Source organism: Zea mays, chromosome 10, assembly GCF_902167145.1.
Source record: "Zea mays cultivar B73 chromosome 10, Zm-B73-REFERENCE-NAM-5.0, whole genome shotgun sequence".
NCBI classification, from domain to species: Eukaryota; Viridiplantae; Streptophyta; class Magnoliopsida; order Poales; family Poaceae; genus Zea; species Zea mays.
The window spans coordinates 70,337,927-70,360,023 of record NC_050105.1 but is presented as its reverse complement, the minus strand read 5'-3'; the positions used below and the strand labels follow the sequence as shown (position 1 = coordinate 70,360,023).

Sequence of the window (22,097 nt, the reverse complement as noted above, 5' to 3'; positions counted from 1 at the left end):
AGTGCACAAATATATATATAAACAGTAACTGGTTGATGCAATTAAAAAACACCGGTATGGTCATACAGTGTGCATGGACATGTGATCGTCAGCTGACTTGTCTGTTTGACTCCGCATCATTTGATTTGTCTTTTCTGAATAACACCTGCTTTAGTTTCTAAACCAGAGGAATTAATTTTTTAAATAGCCTGCGAGGCCATCTCCACCGGATCCCCTATTTCAAATTTTACTACATAAACATTGTCATATATATAGTTTCACGTACCTATTTTACATGATCTAGATAAAACTGCCTTACATCTCCCAGCAGCAGCCTAGTCGCGTACAGCAGACCTAGTTTATGTGCGATGTCATCATTCAGTAAATTGAGAGCGCAAGTGAAAATTTTCAACAACACTCCAGAACATTGTTACTATGATTTAGAAGGTAGGGAACAGAGACAATACCCCAACAAGATCTATGCCACAACTTCAGAACAGTACAGGGCTTTCTTTCAAGATCACAACGATAAGCAGACCTCAGGATTGAAGCACGGCATGCTAATAGCTCAGGGTTGGCAGAAGGCGCCGTGGGGCGGCGAGCTATCCCTGCTCAAGCTTTAATTCCCAGTACTTGAAGTTGAATCTTTATTAATAAACCCGCTTCTTGAGAAGCCAGCCAATTCTGCCCACTTTATTACGCCATCCAAGAAACCAAGTCCATACCTGGCTAGATTCGATTCAGACATGGACACCCTGATCGATCTCCCAGCTTCCTAGTCCTGTCCTGGCTACAGTGTAGAAGAGCCTATATATAACTCCACATTATCGTTTCAAATGCATGCATCACACTCGATCTACACTCACAGAGTGCCGGCCCGTTCTTCACTGCCCACAAAGGCTGGAGCCATGTGGCAGCTGTCTAGGGCTTACCGCATGGCCTCCTTCTGTCTCATCAGCCTGGCCGCCGCCGCCGTCTCTCCGGCGACCGGCGACATGGCTGATACCGTCGACATGATGTGGGGCAACACACAGGTGCTCTACGACAGCTCCTCCGGCCGCCAAACGGTGTCGCTGTCCCTCGACCGCTGGACGACCTCTGCGTTCCGCTCCAAGAGCACGTACCTCTTCGGGAGATTCGACGTCGACATCAAGCTTGTCCCCAGGGACTCAGCTGGCACTGTCACCACAGTATATGTGAGTAATCTAATTAAACAAGAAACCACCACCATCGTCGTCATTCAGGCCCCTATTATATATCTTATACGTCGTACAGCCTAATTAACCATTATTCTCTCTTTCTCTCTCTTTTTCTCGATTGGAACGTGTAGATGGTAACAGAGGGGCCATGGCAGTACCACGACGAGATCGACCTTGAGTTCCTGGGGAACACCACCGGTGAGCCATACACCTTGCACACTAACATCTACGCAAGAGGGAAAGGTGACCGAGAAATGCAGTACCGTCTTTGGTTCGATCCCACTGAAGACTTCAACACCTATTCAATCATATGGAACCCGCATATGATCTTGTAAGTCATACTCATATCCGCGTTTTTATCTTGTTGAAATTAACAGTACTCTAATCCATTTGCCCTGTTGCTGGTTGGGATACAGAATACTTGTCAATGGCGTACCGTTGCGGCGGATGAAGAATCGGATGAGGGACGACACTCCCTTCCCGCTCTTCCAGCCTATGCGGCTGTACGCCAGCATCTGGGACGCCGATGAGTGGGCGACCCAGGGCGGGCGCATCAAAACCGACTGGTCCCATGGGCCCTTCACAGCCTTCTTCCGGAACTACACCGCCAACGCTTGTGTCCCCTACAACAGGGCCTGGATTTGCGGCCAGGGTTCAGGCGACAGCAGTTGGTTCAACCAGGAACTGGACGAGGAGGGCCAGCAGAAACTGAGTGAGGTGAATGGTAGGAACAAGATATACGACTACTGCACTGACTCCAGGAGGTTCCCTAGCGGATACCCTCCAGAATGTGGGTCACAGTAGCAAGGCTAAGAGTACTGCAGGATGTAGATCCATTCGTTATGAGTATGATCATTATTATAGCAAATAGTATTTTTCATTCGTTATGAGTATTTTTATGTTCGCTGTTCATGTGTCAAATAATTTATCGTGAAAATATACACTACTAAAAAAGAGTTGTATACCTGCTGTGAGGTCTAATTTCTAAAAACAATTTTGGTTATCGAACACCGGTAAAATAAAATGGCTTGCCCAACATTTAGAACCGTAAGTGGAAACACGTTTTTACTAGCGGTTTTCTTAATTAACCGTAAGTGAAAAATAGATTTCTACTGGCGGTTTTCTTAAGTAACCGCCATTAGAAATAATTTGAAATCGATTTTTTGATTTTTTTTTCAAATGATCTCATATAAAAAACCAACAAAATAAAAGTTATAGTTCTATAAAAGTTATGGAACTTTATTGTTGACAACCTTTTCATTTGAAATCATATATTTGGGCTCTCAAAATTTCATTTGAATCTATCAAATTTAAAATGCAAATTTTTGCAAAAGACTTCATATGGAAAAAGTACCAAAATAAAAGGTGTACAACTTAAAAAGTTATTCAACTTTGTGGTTGAAATTTTTTTCGTTTGCATTCGTTTGTAGCCTTAAACAATCAATTTACATTCGGTTTGTTGGAACATGTGGGCAACACAACCGCAATTAAGGCACGAGGCATGTGATGTGTGGAGTGGTAAAGAAGGCTTCACATGAGGGTGATGTCGTGGCTTCGATTCCCACTCACCGCATAGCACATGAATTTTGTAGCTCAATCGCCAATGGAAACCGATTCCCACCAGTGATTCTCAACTACCCACCTATAAAAAGACCGATTTCTACAGGCCCTTAGCACTGGCAGTTCTGAAAAATGCCTGCAAAAAAGGTTCTTAACCGCCTCTATATAGCTTCTTTGTACTAGTAGTAGAATCAAAACATCATCTAGTGAGTCAGATTTGTGACTCGCTGTCAAAGGAAAATGTGAACGGTGAATCACGACTATTATGCTTCTTTGTAGTAGTTGATATTTTTTGTATCTAATATATATTTAGATGTGCTTATTTAAGTAGGGTATGTGTGTGATTGAGGTGGATATAAATTACCCATTGTTATGCGGGTATGGGTAGTACATACCATACCCTTACCTTTCTACCCGATGGGTACACAATTGTACTCATATGCTCTGCCATAACTCTGAATTCCACCTTGGCCAGCTGGCAGAGGGATCCCAATTACATGTTGCATAAGGGTCGAGTCATGCCGAAGCTCAGTTTTAACGGGCTCATCACCATACTCATAAGCTTTTCCCTTTTCTTCTCGTCAGTTTTCACATAAAACCATTCATTGGTCCAGCCAGTCAGCCATTTTGTGCGATAACCAACCACATGTGCTTTAGTATCCTTTGGGTATGCGAAGTTGTAGCATCCGAAGTTCTTGTGCAGACCATCAGCTCTAGCCTTCGTCTGATAATAGAGTTCGTGCACCCGGCAAAACCCTTCGGCATTCGCACTCTTCCCTTGGCTTCGGAGAGCCCATATGTACAAGCTAAGTCTAACAATGGCATTGGGGGTGAGTTGATGAAGGTAAATCTCGAACTTCTTCAAGACCTCACCGATCATCTCGTAAAGGGGAACTGAAATCCTGCCCTGAAGAAGCTTTTAAAGACTACGACTTCATCATCTTTTGGCCATGGAATCACCTCTTCACCAGCAAAATGAACTAGTCTGTCATAATTCTCTCCAAAGTATCCTAGTTTTTTCATTAAAATTAAAACCTCTGCTTTAACTGTGGATTTCCCAAATTCGATATGGCAGGGTTTGTTTGGGCTCAACATGCTTTCATCATCCTCATCTTCATTTTTACTATCAATTTCAGCGATAGTCTGTTCAGCTTCGGCATCAACAACACCTTCGACAATGGTGTCTTCTTGCACAACCAACCCGGAACGCCTCATCATTTCTGAGATAGAAGCTATCTTAGAAGTCCCAGTCTCTTCTCCTTCACCTGTTACCCTAGCAGTGGATCACACCCTAGCCATTTTGGTTCTTGACAAACGAAGCTTAAACGATTGGACGTTTGTCCGAAGTTTCAGCAGCAAGCTTGCACGAAGCAGGAAGCTTCGGCTTCAGTAGAATTTTTCAGCAGCGCAACGACACAGTAGTAATGAATGTTGTGGTAACTTCTCAGCAGCCCATCTATTAAATAGCATCGCAGGTGAAGAAGGCGAACCGTCGAGACGCGCCAACTGGCTGACCGGAGGGCCGGTAACCGCCATAAGTTTTATATTCGTTTCTTAATAACAAGCTCAGGGAAGGTGTTTTTCGGACCTTCGGCATCCAGAAGCCTTCGTGTTTTTTGAGGATCGAGCTCGTTATGAAAAAACGATCTAGCACCGCGAAGGGGCTACTGTTGGGGGCCTTCCTCTTCCGAAGGTCCTCAAAGACACAACCAACCTTTTCTTTCTAGTGTATTACTAAATATTACAGGACCTTCGTCATAAGAAAAGCTTCATGATGAGTATCTTTTTCCCTGCCGAAGGTCATGGAGACGAAGTCATTGTCTGAAAACGATAACAACGAATGTCGAAGATATAGCTGAAAGACGACAACTTCGGCTTAGGGTGGCGACGAAGGTCAAGTATGATGCCTGTTGGGGACTTGTTCTCAAATGCTATGAGTTAAGAATAAGGCAACACATATAATGTTAAACATTAATGCCCTTCGTCCATCGAAGCATTATTTCCCTTGAGATATAATGATCTTCGGACGAAGGTCATGAAGGACATACCTTCATCATTACGGCATACAATAACGAAAAGAGAATCACATGAAATGTGGAAGATAACATGAACATTTATGTATCATTATCAGTTCATTTCTATTTTATTAACATGGAAAAATAGAAATGATATCAAGTTACAAATGTACCTTCGACTTGAAAGAAGACAAAAGTATAAGCGTGACGCAAAAGCAAATGCCAAGTCAGCGTGAACAGTACGGGAGCACTGTTCATCTATTTATAGGCACGAGACGCAGCCCATGTAAAATTACACTCATGCCCTTTACATTTGCTAATGACTCTATAGTAATCCATCGAGGTCTAAATAGCCTTTTCCCTTTTAAGTCGGTTCCCCTTTCTGCTATCATGCCGAAGCTCCCCTGCGCACAGCTTCAGCTCTGCGCCAACCTTCATATTCTTTGTACTTCTTCACATTGTGGTTCTGATCTGAGTTCGAAGGTACCTGTTCATGTATTATACTCCAGAAACATTGTTAAATCATGTTTTTGAGGACCTTCGGAAGACGAAGGCCCCCAACATTAGCCCCTCGCAAGGTTAATTTGTTAGAATAACGAATTCAGATTACGATATGGACGAAGGCCCTAAGACGAAGGTCCGAAAAACATCTTCCCTTTGCTAGAATAGCAACAGTCAATGATAGACGGGGCCCTCCAACTTGGAGCGCGCTGGGCATATAAATAAGAACTCACCCCAAGCACATTTTCTATGCTACTTGCCGCCTGTTTTGTTTGCTCAATTTCTTAGCTCTTGCCTACCAAAGCTTGCTTGGTTTTTTAGATTTTCTAAGCTTCAGCTTTAAGAACACATTTTCACCATTTTCGAAGAGAAGATGTCTCAAGACAAGAAGATAGTTGATGAAACGAAGCTAACCGAAGAGGAGAAGCTTCTTGAGGAAAAGACTGTTGGATTCATTGAGTCAATTGCAAAGACAAATACAGAAAAGATTACAAAAGAAATTCTAGAGGGCTTATCTGAAGATACCGATGACAGCGACAGTTATGATGCGGAAAGTGGGGGCGAAGACTCCAAAGATCGGCCCTGGCGACCAAGTCACGCAGTCTTCGGGAAAACGACTATCAGACAGAGTCATCTTGATAACATGAGAGGAAGGTATTTTCGAGATTTATCTATTGTGAGGGCTGACAACGGAGATAGGACTGTTCCTGTTCCTGAAGAAAATGAAGTCGTAATCTACCGAAGCTTCTTCAAGGCTGGGCTTTGGTTCCCCTTAAGCAGATTTGTGGTTGAAGTTTTAAAGATATATGAGATTTTCCTTCACCAGTTTACCCCCGAAGCAATTATCATAATGGGAATCTTCGTCTGGGCTGTGAGGAGTCGAGGTTTGGAGCCAAGTGCAAAATGTTTCTGCAGTATGCATGAATTGTGCTATGAAACGAAACCCTGGGGTAAAGAACAGTACCATAACAATTTTGGTTGCTACAGCTGCGTTGCTCATTCTGGCTCAAGCTACCCAGTACCAACCTTTCAGAAGAGATGGCCCAGAGCCTGGTTGGAGGAGTGATTTTACGTGAAGAATGATTTAAAAGCAAGAGAAGATATTAAAGAAATCATCATGCGCCCCATCTGGTCGCGCTTCGGCCTCCGAAAGCCGAAGGTGGAGATTGATGAGGTAGCCGAAGCATGCCAAAGGGCCTCCAGCACAGTTTGCGCATTTATTGGGACAAGAGACTTAATCCAAGAGCACGTGGCCTACAGAATATGGCCACTGATAGACATCTGGGAAATGCCAAAGTAAACCATTACTAACCCTAGCGAAGGTGGTTTGGTTCGATTGAAATATACCTTCAGGTTTAGAGACCAATTTATCGAACTAGACGACGACTGGCTGAAGTGTGTCGAAAATACTAGCGATGAGCTACTTGGAGCATACTCCAAGTCTGAAGATAACGCACTATCAGCGGCCTTCGGGAGCCGAAAAAAGAAAAGGCTAAATAGAGTTTTTGATGCTATTGGATTTGTGTACCCTGATTACCACTACCCACCGTAGGGGCAAAAAAGAAAGGGTACAACTTCTGGGAAGACTGGTGCTTCGGTTACTCCAAGCGAGCCTGCGCCGAAGAGGAAAAAGCTGAAGGTCCTTACCCACCGACCGCGCTACATTGAACCGGCCACCGTTCCCGAATTTGGTGGTGAAACCTCTTCGGCTATTGAAGCGAAAGAACCTGCTTCTCCCACGCAAAAGATTGAAGAGCTGGCTGCAATGCCGAAGGCATCCTCAGCCAAACAAGCTGAGACAAAGGCCGATAATATTGAAGAGACAGGAGTCGAGGGGACGAAAATATTAGAAATTCTAAGCCCTTCGGCAGAAGTGACAGTGCCGAAGGCACAAAAAGGTCTTACAGCGACCCCCAAAAGGAAAAGGATGGCCAGTGTACTAGATGTGCTGGAGACAATAAAAACTTCCAGATCTACTCCAGGGAAAACTGCCGAGGCTCCAAAAGCGCAGATTGAGACAAAGCTGACCGAAGCCGAAGCTACAAAGAGCCAGGCCGAGACCGAAGCTGGGCCTTCAGAGTCCGCTAAGGAGAAATGCTTGGAAACCAGAGAAAAGCCGGCGGAAAAAGAAGCTGTAGAACAAATTCTGCCTGGAAAAGCTGCCACTCCTACTCCCAAAGCGCCTTCCGAAGTTCTTGATTATATTATACGGCACGCTTCGGGAAAAAGATTATCTGAGGAAGAGATTTTTGAAACTAAACACTATGCCCAAGAACTAAAGTATTCGAAAGGGGCCTTAGTGTTTAATGGCACAGACGAAGATGACTTCTTATACTGCCTCCCAGACAACAAAGAATTATCTGTCTGTCGGGAGATGGCCAGAAGTATGGGGTTCCCGAAGCTTGAAGCTGGCCTCTGCGCCATGACGAAGGACGATCTTGCAGATAGCCTCACATATAACAGTCTGAAGGTAAAAAATTGTATATTTGGAAGTTTATGAATTTTGAATTATTCTTTTGCTCTTATACTAATTCTTTTCATATAGGGTTTAATACTTAGCAACACCTTAAGGGCGCAAAAGAATGCTGAAGACGAGAGCTGCACTATTGCTCTCAACAACCTTCGAACAGAGGTTATTAAGCTGAGGAACGAAGCTTTGGAAAAAGATAGAATTCTACTTACATTGGTAGACAAGGTAAAGGGGGATGAAGCTAACTACAAAACCCAATCTGAAATCCAAATGAACGAGATTGAAAACCTCCAAAAGCAACTGGCCGAAGCCAAATTGAAATGCGCTATTGCCGAAGCTGACCGAGATGTCAGTGATTACTGGAAAAATTATTGGGAGAAAACAGTTGCAGAACTTCGCTCATTAAAAGAAAGATGTTATGAAAAATCTGTGGAATGTGTGAAGAAAATAAAAACTAGCTTCGCCAATGTTGGTGCATATTCAAGCGAAGATAACTTCATACGGGGCGATCCCGAAGGCCCAATTGAATGGATCAGCAGCGAGGCCGAAGCCTTTGAGGAGATTTTAAGTGACCGTGGGGACGTCTGTGCCTTCTCTAGTGCGAGGGGAATTGCAGCTATTTTGGAGAAATCAGGTTGTGATCATGTGAAAACTTTGGCCCAAGCCGAAGCTGCTTTATCGGTTGACGATACGAAGGACCCCTCGGCCGAAGCAAGCTTAGTAGGCGGAAATTTTTTTACTGACATCTGGGAAAATGGTGGCCGAGGGATGGCCCATGAATTAACAAAGAAGAGCGAAAAAGATACTCATGATGCTAGGGAAGCAACAAAGGCAGCTGAAAAAGCTGCAGAACTCGAAAGGCGGATAGGTATTGCTTAATGGGTTTTAACTTTAGTGTTTATTTTTGTGAGTTCGAACTGATTTACGTTTTCTACCGCAGCTGAACTATCGCCTCCCCCTGAGCCCTTCGAGTCATTGGCCGACCTAGAGGCAAAGGAATCAGCAGAAATTATTAGCATGGCTGAAACTATTGTAGACGAAGTCGTTACCCAACTGCTGACTGAAGCTGCAGATAAAGTTTTGAAAGAAGAAGAATAGCTATTGTAAAAACATTGCTAGAATATTAATGTAACATTTGATGAACTATGTTTGTAATATTTGGTGCTCATGGGTTTTGAATGTAATATATGAATGGTTTTGTAATTTATTTCTTTACGATGCATGAAACTTTTATGTACATACCGTTTTTGAGCCTTCGGCGAAAAAAACACCTTCCCTTCTTTTCATGCTTCATAAAGAAAATCTTTTATGCTTCGTGAGAAATCCTCCAATCGTCGCAAAAACATTAATGCTTCGTCAATAATGGATTTTTTCCTCCTCATCAGAGTACTTCGTAAAAAGTCGTCCAAGCGTTGCCAAAACATTAATGCTTCATCAACAATAGATTTCTTCCTCCATATCAGAGCTGATGAAGCTGTATTTCTTCAAAACTTATTTTGTGCCTTAGCACAATTTCACTTTATCGAAGCATTCTCCGAAGGTCAACATTGTATCCCCTTCTTGTGCTATTGATGCAATATGATGTATGATGTTATGTTATGCGAAATGATGTTATGCTATGCAAAATGATATCTGTGCCGAAGACACACACATATCCCCATAGTGGAACACACAATCTCTTTGCCGTTTATTTTTCGGCTTCACCGTTTATTTTTTGGTGTATCAGCGCTGACTTTTCGCTGTAAGTTCTGCATTCACTTAGGAACGTCTTTTGAACTTCTTCGCCTTCTATTTCGGCGGTATTTGCGTTGACTTTTCGCGCTTCGCCTTATATTTCGGCGGTATTTGGCTTTGCATTCCCTTTGGAACGACTTTTGAGCAGAAAACTTACACTGCGCTCCCTTAGGAACGACTTTTTGTAGCTTCGGCAAACTTACACTGTGTTCCGTAGAACAACTTTTTGTAGCTTCCGAGATGCTTGTGATGTAATTTTTAGCCGCGCGTTCTCTTAGAAACGACTTTCTGTGCTTCAGCGACTTTTTTAGATTCCGTAAGTTTGTGGAGAAGATATATTTTCACTATGGTAAAAATGAAGCTATTACAATGAATTGAAAATGACAAGAAAACTAGGTTTTTGATAATTGTTCCTTAATAAGAAAGAAAATGATAATGAATGTAAAAACTGTTTCAGGGGTAGGATATCTCTCAATAGATATGCTTCGATTCTGGTACAGTACTGTTGACTGTGCGAGCTTCGGACTCCTCCCTGAAATCTCGCTGTTGGTGGGTCTGCTGGCTCCCTTCTGGCTGTTGACCTCGTGGATATGCAGGTTGTAGTGGTGGCAGAGGTGGAGGTTGTGGCCAAGATGCCTGTGGCTAGCTAGCCAAAGCAACAGAAGCTGTAGGATGGTTACCCACATACTTTGGTATGTAGGGTGAGTGATACGAAGCAGTGTGCATGACTTGCTTCGGCTGGTTCTGCTGAGCTGCGGCTTCTGCTATTTCCTTTTGTTTCTGAATGGTGACATGGTATATCCTTGTAGTATGGCCCTTGTCTTCACCACAGAATAAGCAATAAATTTTCCTAGGTTGATCCCCAAACCTTCCTCCGAAGCCCCTGGCGCCTTTGCCTCTTGGAGCTGGCGACCGAAGATAGCATTGTTGCTGCCCCGAAGCTTGCGAGGAATATTGTGGCCTCTGTTGTTGACTTCCTCTGTCATCACTCTGAGTGGAGTGGATTGACCTGACATGCCTTGGATGGATTCTCCCTCCGAAGCCCCTGGTCATCTCAGAGAACCTGTAGGCTTACTCCCTTCTTTGACGAAAATCATTGTCAGCGCGGATGTATTCATCCATCTTTTGAAGTAGCTTCTCCAAAGTCTATGGAGGCTTTCTGGCAAAGTACTAGGCAGTAGGTCCTGGACGAAGCACCTTGATCATGGCCTCAATGACAATTTCATTGGGCACTATAGGCGCTTGTGCTATCAAGCGCAAGAACCTTCGGACGTATGCTTGGAGATACTCCTCATGGTCTTGCGTGCATTGAAACAAAGCCTGAGCTGTAACTGGCTTCGTCTGAAAGCCCTAGAAACTTGTTACCAGCATATCTTTGAGCTTCTGCCATGAAGTAATAGTTCCTGGCCGAAGAGAAGTGAAAGGGAATTAGGCTTACACCTAGTTCCTAAATAATTTTGGTGGTTGAATTGCCCAACACAAATCTTTGGACTAACTAGTTTGCTCTAGTGTATAAGTTATACAGGTGTCAAAGGTTCACACTTAGCCAATAAAAAGACCAAGTGTTGAGTTCAACAAAAATGCAAAGGGGCAACCGAAGGCACCTCTGGTCTGGCACACCGGACTGTCCGGTGTGCCACCGGACAGTGTCCGGTGCACCACTGGACATGTCCGGTGCACCAGAGGACTTCAACTCGAACTCGCCACCTTCGGGAATTTCCAGAGGCCACTCCACTATAATTCACCGGACTGTCCGGTGTGCACCGGACATGTCCGGTGCTCCAAGGAAGGGCGGCCCCCGGAACTCGCCAGCCTCGGGTTTTCATTCCAGCCGCTCCGCTATAATTCACCGGACTCTCCGGTGTGCACCGGACTGTCCGGTGCATCTGCGGAGCAACGGCTACTTCAGGCGCCAACGGCTACCTGCAGCGCATTTATTGCGCGCCAGCGCGCGCAGAGGGCAGGCACGCCCATGCTGGCGCACCGGACACTCTACAGTACGTGTCCGATGCGCCACCGGACATCATGGCGGGCCCAGAAGTCAGAACTCCAACGGTCGATTTCCAACGGCACTGGTGACGTGGCGGGGGCACCGGACTGTCCGGTGTGCACCGGACTGTCCGGTGCGCCATCGAACAGACAGCCCAGCCAACGGTCAAGTTTGGTGGTTGGGGCTATAAATACCCCAACCACCCCACCATTCATTGCATCCAAGTTCTCTACTTCCCAACTACTACAAGAGCTCTAGCATTCAATTCTAGACACACCAAAGAGATCAAATCCTCTCCATATTCCACACAACGCCCTAGTGACTAGAGAGAGAGATTTGCTTGTGTTCTTTCGAGCTCTTGCGCTTGGATTGCTTCCTTCTTTCTTGATTCTTTCTTGTGATCAAACACTCACTTGTAATTGAGGCAAGAGGCACCAATTGTGTGGTGGCCCTTGCGGGAAGTTTGATTCCCAAGTGATTTGAGAAGAGAAGCTCACTCGGTCCGAGGGACCGATTGAGAGAGGGAAGGGTTGAAAGAGACCCGGCCTTTGTGGCCTCCTCAACGGGGAGTAGGTTTGCAAGAACCGAACCTCGGTAAAACAAATCCGCGTGTCACACTCTTCATTCGCTTGCGATTTGTTTTGCTCCCTCTCTCGCGGACTCGTTTATATTTCTAACGCTAACCCGGCTTGTAGTTGTGATTATTTTTGAGAATTTCAGTTTCGCCCTATTCACCCCCCCTCTAGGCGACTTTCAATTGGTATCAGAACCCGGTGCTTCATTAGAGCCTAACCGCTCGAAGTGATGTCGGGAGATCACGCCAAGAAGGAGATGGAGACCGGCGAAAAGCCCACTACAAGCCACGGGAGCACTTCATCGGAAGAGTCCCGCACCAAGAGGAAGGAGAAGAAGAAGATCTCCTCCAACAAAGGGAAGGAGAAGAAATCTTCTTCTCACCACAAAGAGAAGAAGGAAAAATCTTCTTCCCACAAGCCGCGTCGGAGTGGGGACAAGCAAAAGAGGATGAGGAAGGTGGTCTACTACGAGACCGACACTTCATCAACATCAACCTCCGACTCCGATGCACCCTCCGTAACTTCTAAACGCCAAGAGCGTAAGAAGTTTAGTAAGATCCCCCTACACTATCCTCGCATTTCTAAACATGCACCTTTACTTTCCGTCCCATTAGGCAAACCACCAACCTTTGATGGTGAAGATTATGCTAGGTGGAGTGATTTAATGCGATTTCATCTAACCTCACTCCACAAAAGTATATGGGATGTTGTTGAGTTTGGTGCACAGGTACCATCCGTAGGGGACAAGAATTATGATGAGGATGAGGTGGCCCAAATCGAGCACTTCAACTCTCAAGCGACAACAATACTCCTCGCCTCTTTAAGTAGAGAGGAGTATAACAAAGTTCAAGGGTTGAAGAGCGCCAAGGAAGTTTGGGATGTGCTCAAAACCGCGCACGAAGGAGATGAGCTCACCAAGATCACCAAGCGGGAAACGATCGAGGGGGAGCTCGGTCGGTTCCGGCTTCGCAAAGGTGAGGAGCCACAACACATGTACAACCGGCTCAAGACTTTGGTGAACCAAGTGCGCAACCTCGGGAGCGTCAAGTGGGACGACCACGAAATGGTTAAGGTTATTCTAAGATCTCTCATTTTCCTTAACCCCACTCAAGTTCAATTAATTCGTGGTAATCCTAGATATACTAAAATGACCCCCGAGGAAGTAATCGGGCATTTTGTAAGTTTTGAGTGCATGATCGAAGGCTCGAGGAAGATCAACGAGCTTGATGATCCATCTACGTCCGAAGCTCAACCCGTCGCATTCAAGGCGACGGAAGAAAAGAAGGAGGAGTCTACACCAAGTAGACAACCAATCGACGCCTCCAAGCTTGACAATGAGGAGATGGCGCTCGTCATCAAGAGCTTCCGCCAAATCCTCAAACAAAGGAGGGGGAAAGACTACAAGTCCCGCTCCAAGAAGGTTTGCTACAAATGTGGTAAGCCCGGTCATTTTATTGCTAAATGTCCTATATCAAGTGACAGTGACCGAGGCGACGACAAGAAGGGGAGAAGAAAGGAGAAAAAGAAGTACTACAAGAAGAAGGGCGGCGATGCCCATGTTTGTCGGGAGTGGGATTCCGACGAAAGCTCAAGCGACTCCTCCGACGACGAGGACGCCGCCAACATCGCCGTCACCAAGGGACTTCTCTTCCCCAACGTCGGCCACAAGTGCCTCATGGCAAAGGACGGCAAACGGAAGAAGGTTAAATCTAACTCCTCCACTAAATATGAGTCTTCTAGTGATGATAATAATAGTGATGAGGAGGATAATTTGCGTGTTCTTTTTGCCAATCTTAACATGGAGCAAAAAGAAAAATTAAATGAATTGATTAGTGCTATTCATGAAAAGGATGACCCTTTGGACTCCCAAGAGGATTGTCTAATTAAAGAAAACAAGAAACATGTTAAGGTTAAAAAGGCTTATGCTCTAGAAGTAGAAAAATGTGAAAAATTATCTAGTGAGCTAAGCACTTGCCGTGAGATAATTGACAACCTTAGGAATGAAAATACTAGTTTAAATGCTAAGGTTGATTCTCATGTTTGCATTGTTTCAACTTCCAATCCTAAAGATAATAATGATGATTTGCTTGCTAGGATTGAGGAATTGAATATTTCTCTTGCTAGCCTTAGAGTAGAAAATAAAAATTTAATTGCTAAGGCTAAAGATTATGATGTTTGCAAAGTTACAGTTTCCGATCTTAGAGATAAAAATGATATTCTTCATGCTAAGATTGTTGAACTTAATTCTTGCAAACCATCTACATCTATTGTTGAGCATGTATCTATTTGTACTAGATGTAGAGATGTTGATATTAATGCTATTCATGATCATATGGCTTTAATTAAACAACAAAATGATCATATAGCAAAACTAGATGCTAAAATTGCCGAGCACAACTTAGAAAATGAGAAATTTAAATTTGCTCGTAGCATGCTTTATAATGGGAGACGCCCGGGCATCAAGGATGGCATTGGCTTCCAAAGGGGAGACAATGTCAAAATTAGTGCCCCTCCACTACAAGAAATTGACAAAAGTTCGTGGGGCAAACTAAGAACATGGGTACCGACGTTTTTATTTGCGTTAAGTTCATGGGTTTGACGAAAAACGTGGGTACCCACATTTTTAATTTAAGTTTGTGCGGTCTGGCTAAAACCGTCGAACTTAAGGTATTAGAAACGTGGGTACCCACATTTTTAATTTAAATTCGTGGGCCATCAGGAAACCGTCGAACTTAACTATGAAACCAAAACCCCTAACCCGCGGGACTCGTCTATCTCACCGTCTCTCACACGCTCTCATCCCCTCCACGCCGCCGCCACCCGACCCGCGCCGCCGGACCGCGTCGACGCTCCCTCGCCGCTGGGGTTAAGGTGACGGAGCTTCTTCGTACCATTCTCTTGGGGTTTCTTGTGCTCGCTCGGCGACTAGCTAGGATGCTTCCTGTCCATTGCCGGCTCGTCTGATGGACAAAATAATTTCTGCCAGGCGATCATCGATCGATCGAGTTTCTGTGCACAATCGTGGCGCTGCTGTACTTCACCTTCGGCGAGGTGGACCTCTGCCACATCTCGCTCCCGTCCTTACCCGTCTCCGGCTCGTCCCCCTTCCGCGCGGCTGCCGTGGCGGCGCCCTTCGTGGAGCGGCGCGGGGCTTCTTTCTATTATCTAGCATGCCCTCCGCCACATCGAGTTTCAGTGAAGATTTGTTCTCAAGTTGATCTGTGCAATCCAGTAAGTAACCGCTGGGCTTCTTTCTATTGTCTAGCATGCCGCATCCCTGAAGAATTCGGCAGGGATTTGTGGCGGGCACTGTTTCTTCGCAACAAATTTGTACTGGTGAGGAAGGAAGACATATATTAGTACTAACGGTCGGTAGAGCTGTTTTAAACTGAAGAATAATATCTTGATCACCTACTTTGTGCTGGCTGTACTTTTCTCTGATTGATGGGAGGTTGCTCCCAGGACCAACGCTGGAAAGGCGGTGCAGTGTCTTTACACACTCGCTCAACTCGGACGGCTTGTACTGCGTGTAGTGAGCAAGCGTGGAGTTCTACTTCCAGATGTAACGAGTGTCGTCAGCCACCAAGACAGCATCATTCTCATCAGGCAACAACTGCTACACAAAGAAGATATGATGCCAACCTACCCAAGGATACTTCGTTGGCTGGAGTACAAATCTCGCCAAGAAAATAGCTGAGGCAGCGATTAGTGATGGAGAGTAAGACAGAAGACTGTACTCCAGCAGGGATAGCTCAGCGATGTAATTGGCCAGGAACTCCAGATGCAGAGCAGGATCCTGTACAAACAAAGAGTAGGGGCATTATCACAGAATCCCTGCCTGCCACATATACATGTAATTCCTGGCAGCAGTACCTCATCACACGCCTGCATCCGTGTCCAAGACTCCAACTATCATACGCCTGCATCCTGTACAAAAAAATTGTTGGATACTTGAATACTTGAATCCAAGCTGCCAAGTTGGATACTTGAATCCAAGCTGTATTCTTACACCTGCAAAAGACTCCAACTATCATTCTTGTGTCAAAAAAATTGTTGAACCGGACACCCATGTCCACATCCAAGCAGCACTGGTTTAGCATCCTTGTCCTCTACAACTCCATTTGGACAACATTCATTTATGGTAAATTACAAATTAATATGGATGTGGGTGGACACAGCTGCTATGTATTTATTTTGTTCAGCTATATTTGTATATAATATTCATGTTTCTTGCATATTTATACCCTGTGCTGCACTTTAATTTACTTAGGTACAGATAACCAAATAAACATGATAGATAGGGTCTTCATGAGTGCTTGAGATTGACATTGAGTTACGTAGCTATTATTTCTTTGTGTCAGGGATGATGGTTCGTTTCATTATGATCAAGATTTATTTAACAGGTAGAACTCTAAACTTGATTAGCTTCTATGGCCTATACTTGTTTCCGTGTCTCCTTCCCAACACTATCACTTCCTATCAATCTCAATTAATGTTTTACCCTGTCTTGGCAATTATGAGAACATACTGAAACTGCTGTGCTTTTCTTGTAATAATGCACAACTCTCTTACATGTCCAAGAAAATAAAACATGCTGAAACTGAAATAACTATATACCCTCATGGACTGCTGTTCTTACACTTGTTTGCTTATTTGTGGCCCAGCAAAATTACAGTATATTGAATGAAGTTGATATCAAGCGGCGCCAAGAGGATGACATAAATAGGGTTTCAACTGTTCTTTCAATTTCCAAACCAGAGGCATGTGTCTTCTCCGCAACTATAACTGGTACAGTCCTCACCTGCAAGAAGATTGTAATCTTACTCTTGTAGTTTGCTTCTTCTGCTGCCTTGCTAAATATTTTTAGACAATAGGCTATCAAAATTAGGAAGGGCGGGCCTGGTGCAGCGGTAGAGCCTACAGTCTGTAACCGGAAGGTCCCGGGTTCGAGCCCCAGCCTCTGCATATTATGCGGGTAAGGCTTGGCGCTTAAAGATACCCTTCCCCAGACCCCGCACAGTGCGGGAAGCCTACGGCACTGGGTACGCCCTTTTTTTTAGGCTATCAAAATTAGAGCTGTGCAAGTAAGCTTAGGGTTTGTGTTTTACTTAAGTCATACTGCTGTAGCCCGTTAACAGTAGTGCACTCGACTTGTATAAAATCAATTATTGCTTCTAAAGGTGGTACTTGATTGCTTCTTTGTGTATCGATTCAGGGCACATGGTGCTTATCTGTCATTTTTCGTGTTGTTAATTTTAGTGTTCGATTCTAATGTTCACCCTATAGGAGTGTTAGTAAGGTGCATGACGAATGGTTTGCTGATGAAGAGCGTGTTCGGAAGGTGGTTGGTTTACCAGAGAAGCATATTGAAATGCCAAATGACAGAGAAGTATTCCCATGCTTCATTAGTTTCACTTGTTCTTCCAGTTGCCTAAGCATGTTTGCTCTAGAGATAGAATCACAGCTCCTAATTCGAATCTATAATCCTAGTATATAAGTTATAAGTTGTGGTGATCTGCTGGAGATGAATACAGTATTATCATCCTCAAACTTGTTTCTTTCAATATCCTCACCCCACTTATAGGATGGGTATTGGATGATGGAAAAAAGCCCGTCTGTATAGTACATCAGTACCACAGTGCATAAAATATAGACACATGTATTGCATTTGTAGACCTGTAGTCACTCATATTATTTGACCCATGCGTATTTTTAGTGGACAATCATTAAATTAGCAACAATCTATGTCTGGACAATCATTCGTTTATTTCAGAATATGCACCAGGGCTATCCCAAAGAAACACTGGTGCATTTCCTTAAGGCTAGAGAGTGGAATGTAGCAAAGGCTCATAAAATGGTAACGTTTCATACAAGTTTCTCAACAGTGGGTGAAGTGACCACGAATTTGATTAATAATATGTTTGTTTCTATAGATTGTAGAATGTTTGAATTGGAGGATTCAAAATGAAATTGATAGTGTGCTGGAGGTGAGTCATCCTGTCTAGAATTTAATCCTTCCAGATATTACTGTATATGTTAATCAGAAAGCTAATGAAGGTTCCCTTAAAGTTCTACGATTCTGGTCTTCTCCTAATCATTTCTCATTTTGATTGTTTATTTTATTATTGCAGCAATACCACTCTCAATAATCTGCCTATTTGTGTCTGTTTATATAGCAAAATTCATTTTCTTTTTCTGATCAATGTTTGCACTGTCCATCTGCAGAGGCCTATAGCCCCAGTAGATTTATACAGATCAATATGTGATTCACAACTTATTGGCCTGTCAGGATACACAAAGGAGGTATAGCTGTTTACTTCCAATAATAAAATCTGTTGGTTGAACCATTACCCTATATGGATTGATTATGAGCCAGTCATTTGTGTGTTTGAACTAGACATGCCTTTTTACTGTTGGTATTCTAAGGCTACCATATTCTGGACTTAATGCGTCTATCTCCTTGTTGAAATTCTTAATACGGAGTACTTTGATTTTCAGTTTTCAATAGGAAAGTTAATATGCCGAATGAAGATCGCACTGAAGAGGTTAAAGTGTTAACTTATATTGATTGTCAAACTTCCACGGAATGATGTCCTACTAACAGCAACATGGGTTATTGAGGTCTGTAGTTTCAAAGTATGATATGGCGTCATAATTACTTGAACTGTGATAACTGCAGCTGACTAGACATTGTTTGGTTATTATGGTCTGTAGGATCATAGGTATGTTTTCACTTGGCATCTGTGATAACTGCAGTTGACCTGTCAATATTTTGTTAGAAAGAACTGTAGGATCTTATGTGATAATTTCTCACCTTTAAGCTTTGGGTTCGCCTTGATATTTCTCACCTGTGAGCAACATCAGATAGTCATTAGCTTCCCATTTATATACTACAGTAGTATAATCTGTGTGTGTTCCTCGAGACTCTTAGTTTTTATTTTCAAAAAATATTAGCAAACCTTCTAGAACAATTGTTAAGTTGCATGTCGTAGTTCTAGCAATTTTCTTCTTTCTTTGTTCCAATATTTTTTCTTTTTCTTTGTTTCTGTCATTGGCAGGGTCTCCCAATTTTTGGCATTGGTGTTGGGCATAGCACATATGACAAAGCTTCGGTAATTACTCTGATGCTTGCTATTTGTTTGGTAGGCTACAACTACAGCCAAAATCATAAAAGTGTCTGGTTTGAAGCTATCAGCACTAAGCCAAATAAAGGTACATGCTATGACTCTTAACCCTTTTTTCCATTAGACCATACACCAATGAATTAGTCAAGCTGTTTTTTTGGATCAATATAGTCAAGTTGTTCACTTGGCTTTAATCCAAAACAGCTTCTATTGTTCATGCACAAATATGGAAGCCACATTTTTATGTTTATCATGCTTTCCTATATCTTTGTGTACACGTGATTTAATGCCAGTTGTGTATTTATGAGAATTTTGGTTTATTTTGTAGGATTCCGGCTCTCATCAAGTGACTCCCCCTCACGTTGACTTTGCGGATGTCTCAATTCTAGTGGTGGAGCTACGAACAACAATCCGATGTCCTGATCGAGAGCGATGGAGTTAATGTTTGAACTTGTGTGTTTGAACTTGTGAACTAAAAATGTGAACTATGTATGTGAACTTGTGTGAATTTGTGAACTTATGTATTTGGACTTATGTGAATTTGTGAACTTATATATTTGGACTTGTGTGAGTTTGTGATATGAACATATATCAATGTGTTTGAAATCTGTATTGTATGTGATATATTGTGTTGCATGTGATATTATGTGTCTAATTTTTCATTTTTGTATTTTTTATTTTTTTCTAGAAAAGAGTTAAGAACGTGGGTACCCACGTTCTTAAGGTTAAGAACGTGGGTACCGTCGAACTTATTGTGTAGTCCTCGCAGACCCACGCAGGGTTAAGAACGTGGGTGCCCACGTTCTTAAGGTTAAGAACGTGGGTACCGTCGAACTTATTGTTCAGTCCGCGCATATCTCCGCAGGACACATAAGTTCGACGGCTACGTGACCCGTCGAACTTAACCTTAAGAACGTGGGTACCGTCGAACTTATGAAAAAAAATTCGACGGCCCCCGTCGAACTTAAAAACGCACGTTCTTAATGTTAACTTCGACGGTACCCACGTTCTTAGTGTTAAGTTCGACGGTACCCACGTTCTTAAGGTTAAGTTCGACGGGGCCGTTGAACTTACTTCTCTAAGTTCGTCCAAAAATCACCGTCGGCTATATTCGTCGGTAAACCCACGTTCTTACGGTAAGTTCGACGGCTTATTACATTAAGTTCGACGGTTTTTCACCCACGTTCTTTAACCAGTTTCCTGTAGTGCTCCTAAAAGATTGTCTAATTTTGTTAAGGGCAAGGCTCCCATGCCTCAGGATAACGAGGGTTACATTTTATACCCTGCCGGTTATCCCGAGAGCAAAATTAGGAGAATTCATTCTAGGAAGTCTCACTCTGGCCCTAATCATGCTTTTATGTATAAGGGTGAGACATCTAGCTCTAGGCAACCAACCCATGCTAAGTTGCCTAGAAAGAAAACTCCTAGTACATCAAATGATCATAACATTTCATTTAAAACTTTTGATGCATCTTATGTTTTGACTAACAAATCCGGCAAGATAGTTGCCAAATATGTTGGGGGCAAGCACAAGGGCTCCAAGACTTGTGTTTGGGTACCCAAAGTTCTTGTGTCTAATGCCAAAGGACCCAAAACCATTTGGGTACCTAAAGTCAAGAACTAAAATTGTTTTGTAGGTTTATGCATCTGGGGACTCAAGTTGGATACTCGATAGCGGGTGCACAAACCACATGACTGGGGAGAAGAAGATGTTCTCCTCATATGAGAAAAACCAAGATCCCCAACGAGCTATCACATTCGGGGATGGAAATCAAGGTTTGGTCAAAGGATTGGGTAAAATTGCTATATCACCTGACCATACTATTTCCAATGTTTTTCTTGTAGATTCTTTAGATTACAATTTGCTTTCCGTTTCACAATTATGTCAAATGGGCTACAACTGTCTATTTACTGATGTAGGTGTCACTGTCTTTAGAAGAAGTGATGATTCAATAGCATTTAAGGGTGTGTTGGAGGGTCAGCTATACTTGGTAGATTTTGATAGAGCTGAACTCGACACATGCTTAATTGCTAAGACTAACATGGGTTGGCTCTAGCACCGCCGACTAGCCCATGTTGGGATGAAGAATCTTCATAAGCTTCTAAAGGGGGAACACATTTTAGGATTAACCAATGTTCATTTTGAGAAAGACAGGATTTGTAGCGCATGCCAAGCCGGGAAGCAAGTTGGTACCCATCATCCACACAAAAACATCATGACGACCGACAGGCCACTGGAGCTCCTACACATGGACCTATTCGGCCCGATTGCTTACATAAGCATCGGCGGGAGTAAGTACTGTCTAGTTATTGTGGATGATTATTCTCGCTTCACTTGGGTATTCTTTTTACAGGAAAAATCTCAAACCCAAGAGACCTTAAAGGGATTCTTGAGACGGGCTCAAAATGAGTTCGGCTTAAGGATCAAGAAAATAAGAAGCGACAACGGGACGGAGTTCAAGAACTCTCAAATTGAAGGCTTTCTTGAGGAGGAGGGCATCAAGCATGAGTTATCTTCTCCCTACACCCCTCAACAAAATGGTGTAGTGGAGAGGAAGAATCGAACTCTATTGGACATGGCAAGGACCATGCTTGATGAGTACAAGACTTCGGATCGGTTTTGGGCCGAGGCGGTCAACACCGCTTGCTACGCCATCAACCGGTTATATCTTCACCGAATCCTCAAGAAGACATCATATGAACTCCTAACCGGTAAAAAGCCCAATATTTCTTATTTTAGAGTCTTTGGTAGCAAATGTTTTATTCTTGTTAAAAGAGGTAGAAAATCTAAATTTGCTCCTAAGACTGTAGAAGGCTCTTTACTTGGTTATGACTCAAACACAAGGGCATATAGAGTCTTTAACAAGTCCACTGGACTAGTTGAAGTCTCATGTGACGTTGTGTTTGATGAGACTAACGGCTCTCAAGTAGAGCAAGTTGATCTTGATGA

At 43.4% G+C, this 22,097-nt stretch overlaps 2 protein-coding genes across 4 annotated transcripts; both read left to right on the top strand.

Annotated features, from left to right (window-relative positions):
* Positions 1-838: 838 nt before the first annotated feature.
* On the top strand, positions 839-2,065 carry LOC103641186 (xyloglucan endotransglucosylase/hydrolase protein 19). The gene is made up of 3 exons (XM_008664549.2): positions 839-1,175; positions 1,310-1,509; positions 1,595-2,065. Exons 1-3 carry the CDS (start codon positions 888-890, stop codon positions 1,980-1,982), a joined length of 876 nt encoding a protein of 291 aa, XP_008662771.1. The 5' UTR covers positions 839-887; the 3' UTR covers positions 1,983-2,065.
* A 12,747-nt stretch (positions 2,066-14,812) lies between these two features.
* On the top strand, positions 14,813-19,790 carry LOC100381611 (uncharacterized). Of its 3 annotated transcripts, NM_001174429.1 has the most exons (11): positions 14,813-14,894; positions 15,010-15,254; positions 15,486-16,164; positions 16,385-16,426; positions 16,688-16,811; positions 17,310-17,412; positions 17,797-17,880; positions 17,957-18,010; positions 18,249-18,326; positions 19,082-19,235; positions 19,476-19,787. In NM_001174429.1, the coding sequence occupies exons 5-11, from the start codon at positions 16,786-16,788 to the stop codon at positions 19,511-19,513; spliced, it is 537 nt and encodes a 178-aa protein (NP_001167900.1). In that variant the 5' UTR covers positions 14,813-14,894; positions 15,010-15,254; positions 15,486-16,164; positions 16,385-16,426; positions 16,688-16,785; the 3' UTR covers positions 19,514-19,787. The 3 variants fall into 3 exon arrangements, with proteins under 3 accessions (NP_001167900.1, XP_035818997.1, XP_008662105.1); XM_035963104.1 differs by lacking the exons at positions 14,813-14,894; positions 15,010-15,254 and having other exon boundaries at positions 16,025-16,164; positions 19,170-19,235; positions 19,476-19,788; XM_008663883.4 differs by lacking the exons at positions 14,813-14,894; positions 15,010-15,254; positions 16,385-16,426 and having other exon boundaries at positions 16,076-16,164; positions 19,476-19,790.
* Positions 19,791-22,097: the final 2,307 nt, after the last annotated feature.

Excerpts from the sequence above, each read along its gene's own strand:
- LOC100381611 (XM_008663883.4), top strand. The coding sequence starts at position 16,786 with ATGTGTCTTCTCCGCAACTATAACTG. Across the intron at positions 16,812-17,309 it reads CTTCTCCGCAACTATAACTG|GAGTGTTAGTAAGGTGCATG; the intron begins GTACAGTCCTCA and ends TTCACCCTATAG. Across the intron at positions 18,011-18,248 it reads AAATTGATAGTGTGCTGGAG|AGGCCTATAGCCCCAGTAGA; the intron begins GTGAGTCATCCT and ends GTCCATCTGCAG.
- LOC103641186 (XM_008664549.2), top strand. The coding sequence starts at position 888 with ATGTGGCAGCTGTCTAGGGCTTACCGCATGGCCTCCTTCTGTCTCATC. Across the intron at positions 1,176-1,309 it reads GCACTGTCACCACAGTATAT|ATGGTAACAGAGGGGCCATG; the intron begins GTGAGTAATCTA and ends TGGAACGTGTAG. Across the intron at positions 1,510-1,594 it reads TGGAACCCGCATATGATCTT|AATACTTGTCAATGGCGTAC; the intron begins GTAAGTCATACT and ends GTTGGGATACAG.